The 10782-nt window shown below is 38.0% G+C and overlaps 1 protein-coding gene across 1 annotated transcript; it reads left to right on the forward strand.

Annotated features, from left to right (window-relative positions):
• The first annotated feature begins 1925 nt into the window (after window positions 1–1925).
• On the forward strand, window positions 1926–3387 carry LOC136234995 (LOB domain-containing protein 38-like). The gene is made up of 2 exons (XM_066024502.1): window positions 1926–2335; window positions 2414–3387. The coding sequence occupies exons 1-2, from the start codon at window positions 2152–2154 to the stop codon at window positions 2830–2832; spliced, it is 603 nt and encodes a 200-aa protein (XP_065880574.1). The 5' UTR covers window positions 1926–2151; the 3' UTR covers window positions 2833–3387.
• The last annotated feature ends 7395 nt before the right edge of the window (window positions 3388–10782 follow it).

Below are 10782 nucleotides of genomic sequence, written 5' to 3' on the forward strand. Positions count from 1 at the left end.
TAACCAGGTCAAAGGAATTGACAGATTCAGACTCTAACCCTCAATACCATTCTTGTGCGACACCGACCAAGTTTGTCGGGAAAAATTTGCATGACATGATCTTCTTTAGAGTAAATGTTAATCATGCTCATAAAGGTTTTTATAGTGTTTATTAGGGTTCTCTACACCGATGTAGGAGGGAAGGTGAGGGTTTTCCAGTTTTTGGGGAAGTTGGCCTCTATGATCCATTGAACAAGAGGGATTTTACTTAACATAACGTTGCCTCTGATGGCCCCGCAAGGGATTTCTGATCGAGGAAACACTAGAATCTAGCTTCCCAATCTTCCTCCTACTCAAGGGCCTCCCTATGCGTGACGATGGCGGTTTGAAAAGTATTGGTCGCGGGTTGCAAAGGCAATACTCACGTGAGGAGAACATTGTTTCCGACCATTTTCGCGATGGCACCCTCATATGTAGGAGGGATTTCGCCTAGAGGAGCTCCCATATTTTATTTTTGCCTTCATGCATAGCCTTCTGGTTGTCCATCATCTATGTTTGTTCCCCAACCTTCCATGTCTAGGCTACTTGGAATTTCCGCAATATCTTCATGAGCTTCACCGTGGGATCTTGAGATTCATCCGCTGAGTTTGTTGTTACCATTACCTTGTCTTTAAAGGCAAGGACGGCCACAAACGCCTCGATTTCTTTTTGTTGATCCGACCCGAATGGAGAGGAGTTTTCGTCATGCTAACTAATTTTTAGATGATTTTGAAGGAGTTTTAAGTGATGCGTTCCACGCTCACCGAACCAAATGATGAGAAGTTGGGATCCATGGGCTCCTGATGGGTTTCTATATCTGCCTCCGGAGCTCTCTCTGAAACACTTCAACGATTAAATCAGTAATGGAATAGTTAAATATAGTAGGAGATTAGGAGAGAAAATAGTTAGATAGAAATAATGTCTGTCATGCACCATAGATTGGGTCTTCCTATTTATATGTAATTCTTGAGGAGTGGAGGAATGTCCTAAATACCCCTGAGATGTCTTATGATCTCGTTGCGGTCACCTCGCCTTGTTGAGTCTAAGAGATACGGATTTAGCGCATAAACTGACATCTTAGTGTTGGGTTGAACGTCTCATTCAAGCTTATATGCTTTATCACTAGTTATAAACAACTTGATAAAATAGAAAAAAAAAAACTATTTCAGTTTGATAAAATTGGTTGAAATGTTCGATATGAAAGTTGAAACAGTCCTTTCAGATAAAAAATAAAATTATATTATTTATATATTATGACTTATAAGTAAAAATGTGCTTCTTCTAAAACATAAATTAAATTTAAGATCCGTTTGGTTTAATTGTTGTTTGCTGTTACTGTCTATTATTCGCTGTTATGGATTGTTGTTTTCTGAAAAGTATGGACAGTAAAAGGTAAACATGAGATTTCTAACCAAATTCCTACAACTTTCTATTTTGAAGTAAAAAAACTAGCACAAAAAAAAAAAAAAATTCAAACACTTCATTAGACCATTATCTCTTTTTATCTATGTGTCACTTTAACCATTAATCCGGTTGCTTTTATTAAGAAAAAAAAGGATTAAACCGAAATTTGACAATGATTTGACAAATAAAAGTAAAATTAAAATTAAGGGTAGATAGAATTAGACCGAAATTCCTAGTATGGTGTCAGTGTCCACTTCTATTGAGGGGGCGTGAAGACTTCGTACCCGTACTTGGATAAAAGTAGGAAAAATAAAAGAAGGGTGCACCTAGTAATATCCAACGGTTAGCATCAGTAAAAAAATGAAATCGGACGGTGCATACCTTTGAGAAACAAGAGACGCGAGAACACGGAGCCGCTCGTGCCCAGAGTTTGGAAGATATTCGGTTCGACAAAAGTGTGACCCCACCACCTTTCAGCAAAAATCAAAATCCCACCGTTCATTTCAACTTAACCATAGTTATTTTATAACTTAACCCATCAACCAATCCCACCTCTTTTCTCATTATTATATTACCACTCTACCAAGCTCACTCTCACGTCTCCTTCCCACTCTCTCTCCCTTCCTTACTCCTCAAGAAATATCTGCTACTATATAACCATCAATTATCAAAATCGCCAATTTTTTTGCACCTTTTTCCTTCTTGATCATCAAGTGATCAACGGTGGAGATGAGTTGCAACGGCTGCCGTGTTTTGCGTAAGGGCTGCAGTGACACTTGTACACTCAGGTCCTGCTTGTACTGGATTAATTCCCCTGATGCCCAAGGTAACGCTACCTTGTTTCTCGCCAAATTCTTTGGCCGTAGCGATCTAATGTCTCTTATCGCCGCCGTACCGGAATCCCAACGCCCTGGTACCCCTTCTTCACTTTCTTAATTCTCCATTCAAACTTGTAATTTCAAATTAATGAAATGCTTTCTCTCTGCCTTAGCTTTGTTTCAATCATTGCTCTTTGAGGCGTGCGGACGAACCGTGAATCCGGTGAACGGAGCGGTGGGGCTTCTGTGGAGTGGGAATTGGCACTTGTGTCAGGCCGCTGTAGAGACGGTTCTTTCCGGTGGAACTCTTCGGCCGTTACCGTCTGTTCTCGCCGGATCCTTAGTTCAGATTCACGATGAATCTACTGAGAGTTTCGCTGCGGAGGCATGCAGGTTGCGAAACGTTTGGCCTCAATCAAAGCCATTCCTCACCGGGAAGGAAAATCAAGCGTCCGATCTCTATCAGTCCCCGAGGCCAAAGAGAGGAAGGGATGCAGTGTCATTTCACACAGAAGAATCGTCGGAAACGACGACGTTTGAGAGCAATATTCGCGGCGGAGACGGCAAAAAGCTTCTGAATCTGTTTGTTTGAATAGAAAATGAGAGAGAGAGAGAGAGAGAGAGAGAGAGAGAAGGGGAGGTTTTTGTACTGTGAGGTATCAGCAAGTCGACGGTGTAAACCTTTTTGTTCCAATATAAAAAACGACGCCGGAATTTTAGCCCGGCGAGTTTTTTTACTTTTGTTATATGCTTATAATGGGCGGTCCAATGAGTAATTTAAGATAAATTAATGTTTGATGATAATGATGAGAATGGAAATTGTCATATAGTGAGGGGTGTCCGTACATGAAAATTGGGGAGGGAGGGAGGGGATAAAGATAAGCTGCAACTGCAACAACAAGTGGCTCCTGAATCGGGAGACATATGGTTTGACACGTATTAATTACAAGTTGTCTGAGTGTCTGTCAGTCACAGGTATCGGATCGGCTCTTTTTTCCACGGTTGCTTGAGGTTGTTCATGTATGTATACGTACGTTTGGTTTCATTTAATTATGAGTTTGAATATTGCAATGGGTAAAAGTAGTACTGTGTTCTAAGTCAGCAAGCATTATAAAATTAAATGAAGGTGATAAAGTTGACTACTGAATTGTTTTCCTTTCTTGGGGAAAACTGTTTATAAAACCCACGTTCTCCTTTATCAGCCATGCTCCCTAGGGATACCCTTTTTGTCCACAACAGTTTTCATTTTGCATTATCAATTTTCTACTCCGTTTTTAGATGTATGTTTTTGGTTTTATAATTTCTTCATTTTTATATGATTTTCGTTTCAGTCATTTCTATACATGCGGTTCAATAATATAATTTATTTATTTTTTTACAAAAAGAAATAATCCCAATGCCACGTGCACTAATCAGAAAGGTCCATGGGGTTATAAACATGCCATCATGATCATACGTTTTGAATTATAGACGTTAGTTATGACTAGTACAAACTGTTTCAAGTTCACAAAACTCTTACAAATGTATGATAATCCAATCAGGCTTTTACAGGTTATCTCAGTGTTTGACCAACGTATGGAGCCATGTTTGGATTCGCTAAATCTCGAACAAAGAAAGTTTATGGATGGGATTACTAAACAATCCGTTTATTATATGAGTTTCGTACAGGAATCAATGAACATCATCAGGACCGAATATGCATAGAAATGGAGAAGAGCATAGAAGAGCTTAAAGAAGCTAGAGAGGCCAAGAAAAATCCATACAAGCAGAACTTTGTTGCTTAATCTACCACATATCATATCATTCGAAGCTAGCCTCATAAATGAGATATATCCTTGGATTTTCAATGAGAAAACACATTAGGTCGATCTAGAGGAAAAGAGCCTCGCTCCTATTACCACCGGTGTCATCATTCCAGTTTTAGAGAGCATAAGGGGGGGGAATCATAATCTCCTTTCACCAAAAAGGTCATCTCAAATACATCGACGAGATTATTATATTAAGTTGGTCTCTTAAACAAAGGAAAACAACTAGCCAACTCGACTGAATCCTACCGCAGTGATCATCACAAAGATCAAAATTCTATGGGGCCACAATCCAAGTGTTGATGTCAGCCTACAAACCATCAATCTATGAGAGATTTGGAGAAAATGAAACTCGTCTCGACAATGAAGAGATGTACAATCTCATCCGCAATGAACTTTAGAATGACATTGTTGATGCTTGCATTAGCGATAAGATCCCACTGTCCATGTATAGAATTTTTGAAGGTCAATGGAGGCTAATGTTATCACGTGGAGACATTTTCCTAAAATTCTGAAAGATGCGACTGCGTTCTGGTACGAATAACTCATACTTGGATCTATTAAAAATTTAATAAAATGGTGAATGATTTTGCTCTGCACTTTGTCACATTGATTTCGAAGAGCAAAACCATGCAAACATCTACATTACTTGATCCATAAGCCACATGAGAACTTTCGGGAATGGGTCGAAAGGCGCAAAAAACTGCAATTTGAATCCAACATCTCAATATGGACGGACATGTAGATGCAATGTCGGTAAATTACCGAAGTCAAGACCTATCCAAGAAGCCCACCACCAGACGACCCAAAACATTTTCGGATTTCATGCGACGGGCTATGGATTTCGTAAAATGCGACCAAGACCATCTTAATTTGCTATTAAGAGATATGTTAGGTCTTGTTAATAGCTCAAAGGTATCCAAGAATGAAAGGAAAAGAGATAGAAGAAGGCCACAATAGCAAGCACTATGAGATTTCTCACCGTTGAACGCTCCTAAAAGAGAAATTAATATTAGGTAGAGAAGAACAAGCATCAATCCAATATCCACCAAAGCTTAAAAGCTCCAATCGTCGCAACAATGGGACGTATTGTGCAATCCGAGCAGAGGCAGTGACACCATACCTGGTAGTCTACCGTTGTCCGCAACTGTCTCCAACGTCAAAAGTCTGAAAAATGACAAACAAATTGAAATTCATTGTTATTTACTCTAATTGAAATCCGCTCCCAAACCCTAAACATTTCCGTTATTATTTATTCTAATCCGATTATTATTTTGTCTAATTGAGTTATGTTCTTATTCACTATCAATTTCACTACTTACGTCAATTAATGATAGATAAATACAAATTTAACGTTAAAACAACAATCGGATGCCTCGATAACTCGGTATAGGTGTTTTTCCAATTTCGGACCCCCTAAAGGGAGGCCAACTAAAATAGAAGAAAATTTTGATTTCGCCCTTCCCGTAAGAGAGGCAGATGAACGACTTCTGTCTCCAAATCCGAAGACGGAACTCAATGTTTTCAATGAAAATTTAACAAAAATACGTACCTTTCCGAACATCGGTCCCTTTTCTTTGCCGTGATTTCCCGCCATGATTGTCGTTGAGGTTTGTGATTTTGGAAGAGATTAAAGAGAGAATGAGAAGTTTTGGTAGAAATAAATGACAAGGGCAAAAACGTTAAAATGGAGGTGGTGATAAGTAATTAGGGGGGCAGTGATTAGCAATCCACTTAAGTGGTGAATTAAACTACAGTAAATTAATTTGTTGAAATTTTTTATCCCGTAAAAATAAAATTGACATTATTTAAAAATATATAGACAAATTTTTACCATTTTATATACTACTTCCATCCCATAATATAAGTCATTTTAGAGGTTTTCACACAAATTAAGAAATACAATCAATGTAAAGTCTAATTAATGAGTTTACATTGGTTAATTTAAAAAAACATAAGCATTGGAATGTTAAAAAAACATATAGATTAAGACAAAAAAAAAAATTTAATGTTTGGACTAAAAAAGTAAACTAAAAATTTTTGGAAAACCAAAACGAATTAAATTTTGGAAAAAAATTCACTTTCTAAAACGACTTATATTATGGGACGAAGGGAGTAGTAAATTTACACTTTCCACAAAATAAAAGCAAATTTATTTTTTATTTTATTTTTTTTTAATTTAGAATTTAAGCCTTTTAAGTTGAAGGCTTCCAGACGGTGGCCATCAGATCAGTTCACCTCTCAAGGCAGCTCTATATACCGATCCGATTAAATCCAGTGGCGGAACTAGGAATTCAGACTTGGAGGGGCTAATTTTAGTCGTAGGTAATTTTTCAATATCCAGCCCGTAAGGGCTATGCAAGATTTTTTTAGCTTCCAATACCTTAAAACTTTATCGTTTTTGTGTGTCGGTTAAAGAATTAAAAATGTTCAACGCGAAAAGAGTAGCCATATTTATTTTTTAGAATTTCAATGCTAATTTCTTAAAACTAATAATATTTTTACATTTTTTTATTTTAGTTATAAGTTATTTAAATATTAAAAGTAAGAAATTGAAATAAAATATCAAAAGTGTTATTAAAATAAAAAGTCCATTAAAAATAATTAATACTCTTTAAAAAAGTAATTAAGATTAATAATGGTGATATAGTTTATAATTATTAAAAACTCTACAAAATAAAATGATATTAGTAGGATCTGAACCCATAACTTTTTACTTAAAAACTTACATATTAACCAACTCAATCACTCTATAATATTTATACGGTTTTGATATATGCAGCCCTTAGAGCTGCATATAAGCATTAAATACAATGAAATATTCTTTTGTATTTTCAAGATGTATATTTATTATTGCATTGAACTTTTAAATACACCAAAAATCATTTAATGTAATAATAAATTCTTTTATATTTTCTATATCTACATTAATTTTTTATTTTTTGAAAAGACATCTGAATTTATTATTTCGTCAAATTATTTGTAATTGTGTTAGTAACAGAATAAAAGTTACAAATAACTCGTCGAAACAACACAGTTACGAATAACCTGTCGAAATGATAATGTTTAAGTCTGACAGATTAAAGTTACACACAAAAAACTGCATACAACCCGTCAAAATACAATAAACTGCTTTATTTTACTGACGAACTTCTTTGGAATATCTGATGTGATAGTCAAATAACTGTCAAATCAGTAAGTTCAAATTTTCTGATGTGTAAGGATAAAATTGAATTTACTTGACACTGTTAGGGGTAAAATTGCACAAATTCATAGTTACGAGTAAATCTGCACTTTTTAGAAAACGTTAGAAGTTCAATGTATAATAAATACAGATATCTTTTCAAAAAATATTATCATTTCGTCAGTTTATTCGTAACTGTGTTATTTCGACGAATTATTTGTAACTTTTATTATGTTACTAACACAGTTACAAATAACTTGTCGAAATAATAAATGCAGATATCTTTTCAAAAAATAAAAAATAAAAAATTAATGTAAATATAAAAAATATAAAAGAATTTATGATTGCATTAAATAATTTTTGATGTATTTAGAAGTTCGATGCATAATAAATATATATATTTTAAGGGCTGCATATATCAAAATCGATATTTATATAATATACAATAAATTGTATTCAACCGATGGCCGGAAGGCTTCGGCCCCGAGCCCTAGGTTGGCTCGGCCGCTCATTAAATCCAAAAATAAAATTTTGTGAAATGGCATCAGAGATAACGAAGCAAGCAGTCGGTCGAATAGATTAGCGTACATGGCATGAAATTGAAATAGTGAAAGAAGGAGTGGGTCCCATTATATAGATAAAAATAAATAAAATATAATGCGGTGCACGTCAACTTCCTCCATTTCCATAGTCGAAGTGGGATCCACGGCATCAAACACCCCTAAAGAAAGAAAGAAATAATATTCCAATCCATTAGTTGGAGTCGAGTAGCCGCGTCTCAAGGCATTCATTATTCATTCTCCATGTTTTGGGTTTCTACGTAAACAAAACTAGTGGATGCAATTTCTCAAAGCCTAAAGTCTAAGAATGAAATTATCATAAAAAGCTTATCAAATGATTTGAGAGCGTAATAAGCAACTCCAAACAATCGGAATGTCCTTTTTTATTTTTAAAAGTAAGAGCATAATTCCCCTTTTGATATTACTTCGACTCTCTTAAGGATATCTTCTTAACTTAAGGTCCCAATTTATCTCCTAACTTGAGATGTATAACAAGGCAACAAATTATTATTCTAAACTAACATTCATTGTCTCTACAAACAATTGTATATATTGGAATACTAAACTAATATTCTTCGTCATTGTTAAGTATTTCATATTTCGTTAGTCATGTAGATATTGATAAAGGATATGGGTCATGTTCAACCCAACTCAACCTCCTTTTTAGATTCATAGCCCACTAAAGAACTGTCTTTATCTATAAAAGGAACTCACAAGCCACCAATAAGAGGTCTCATTACTTTCTCTCTCTTACTTAATACACTATCTCTCTATCTTTTTCGAAACTAACTTGGGTCTCAGAGTGTTTCTAAGAACCGCTCCCATATAGAGAAGTCACTCCCGAAGGCCAATTGATGTCCCACAACTACATTATTTGGTGCGGTGAACGTGGCGAGCAAGCGACCTTCAGATTGATCTAGCCAAACTGATAACATTGGGATATTATCCAAATGAGCAAAGGAGATTTTCGCCTAGAACGGCCACGTATTAAACGCTTGATACTGGAATGTTACGGCGTATCAGGCAAGGGGATCCGACAGGTGGATCACCAAAACCTCACCACAAGGGATCCGCGGGCGAACCTATGTGGCGAATCGCCATAACCTCTTAATCTGCCAGTGGAACAGCTGAGCCGACCCCGCAATAAAGACTATTAACAAGCTATTAATAAGGTAACGGGCATACTTAAAGGAAACATGTAACCGCCATTAATGAAGCATTGATGGAGGCTTTCTAGTTACTAATGGTTACAACTTCACTACTATATATAGCTGACATCTCAAGCTATCAAGGTACACATTCACGCAATCCTAGAAATCCTACTTTGTCAATTCAGTTTACTCTTTCAGACCTTATACTGACTTTGGCATCGGAGCTTCCCCCCGTCGAACCCAACGACGCCCCCCACAGGGACGGAAGCTAATCGAAAATTCTCCACAAGTCATCAATTGGTGCGGTGATCGTGGAGCCCTAACCAAACAAGGGTTTGCGTTCGTCTTTTAAACACATGACGAGTGGAGAGCAAAATCCCACCTCAGGGATTGAAACACCGTTGGTAACACCATCAAGTCAACCTGTAACTAGCGCTGGACACGTTGATATAAGCACTCCTACGACGCATGATGGAAGGAGTATGTCGCCGGATACATTCATCGAAACATGTGCGGGATCCATAGGAAGAGTGTTTGGCCCTGAGATGGAGAGTCGCCTAAGGTCATTCATGATAGTTTCAGAGCTTCGGCGCACGAATCCTACATCATCTCAATGGCAACAGGCAGTTATAGGATCAAACGCCCATAATTCTTCATTCTTCCAAGCTCAACACACGCATTCCATGGTGACTACTACTATAACAGGTAATAATCCGCCACTCAATCGGCAATTATTTTCTGATGGAGCAGAGGGGAGTCGAAGGAATAACCAAACTCTCCTGGAGGGGTTAGCAGGCCATGGGCTGATTCTGGGCGGATCAGGTGTCCCAAGTCACCCGCGGTCGAATCTTCCAGAAGGCGGATCAGAAGGTCGGAGACACAAAAAGCGTAGAAAGGGGAAAAGCAGGCGATCAAAATCACCTTCGCCCCCAAGACAAAGATCTTCCCATCGGGGTAGATCACCCCCGTCCTCCGGTCGTAGACAGAGCAAGAGGCCAGTAGAGATACCACGTTCGGATAGGCCACCACCCCCGCCAAACCAATGAGAGGATAGACACGTTCTTCCAGGAGATCACAGAGGTGATGATGGACAAGCTCCGCCTGGGGGGACTTGGTGGTGGAGGTGGACGTTCTCCATCAGATCCGTCGTCCGGCTCTAGCTCCTCATCTTCTCCGAGTAGATCGCCACGTAGGGGACGCCCCAGGGCGGCTCCGGAAAATTTTGAGGATCGCGTTAGAGCTGCAGTGCTCCGCATCAATGAAGAGAATGCCAGGCATAATCCATTCGCCAATCGTGATTCGCCCTTTACGGCATGGATCGAAGCTGAGGAAACAGACAGGCATTTCAAAATACCTAATATCCCGGTGTACATGGGTGCAGACAACCCCGAGGCCCATGCCAGAAAGTATCGAATGTTGCTCAGCCTTAACCGTGCAAGTGAGGCAGTATTATGCCGGATGTTTATCACCACATTAGGAGGCCCCGCTTATGATTGGTTCCAATCTTTACCTCCCGGATCAATAGATAGCTGGGATCAGCTGAGTAGGGAGTTTTGCGCTAAATTCGCCGGATGTATTCCTCCAGTGGTCAAGTCACGGAAGCCTTTTCAATTAAAGCAGAAGGCGAATGAACCCCTTCAAGAATATGTAGACAATTTTAAGAAATTGTGTATACGAATTGTCGATGTGGATGTCTCCATGGCAGCGGAAGCTCTAGCGAAAAACACCAATTGTAAAAGCTTGCAGAAAGATTTAATTTGGAAGAAGCCCAGAAATATGGCAGAATTAATTGAAAGATGCAAGGACTTCATGGAGGTAGATGACATCTGCAGAGAGTCATTA

The sequence above is a fragment of the Euphorbia lathyris genome, chromosome 7 (genome assembly GCF_963576675.1).
Source record: "Euphorbia lathyris chromosome 7, ddEupLath1.1, whole genome shotgun sequence".
NCBI lineage: Eukaryota > Viridiplantae > Streptophyta > Magnoliopsida > Malpighiales > Euphorbiaceae > Euphorbia > Euphorbia lathyris.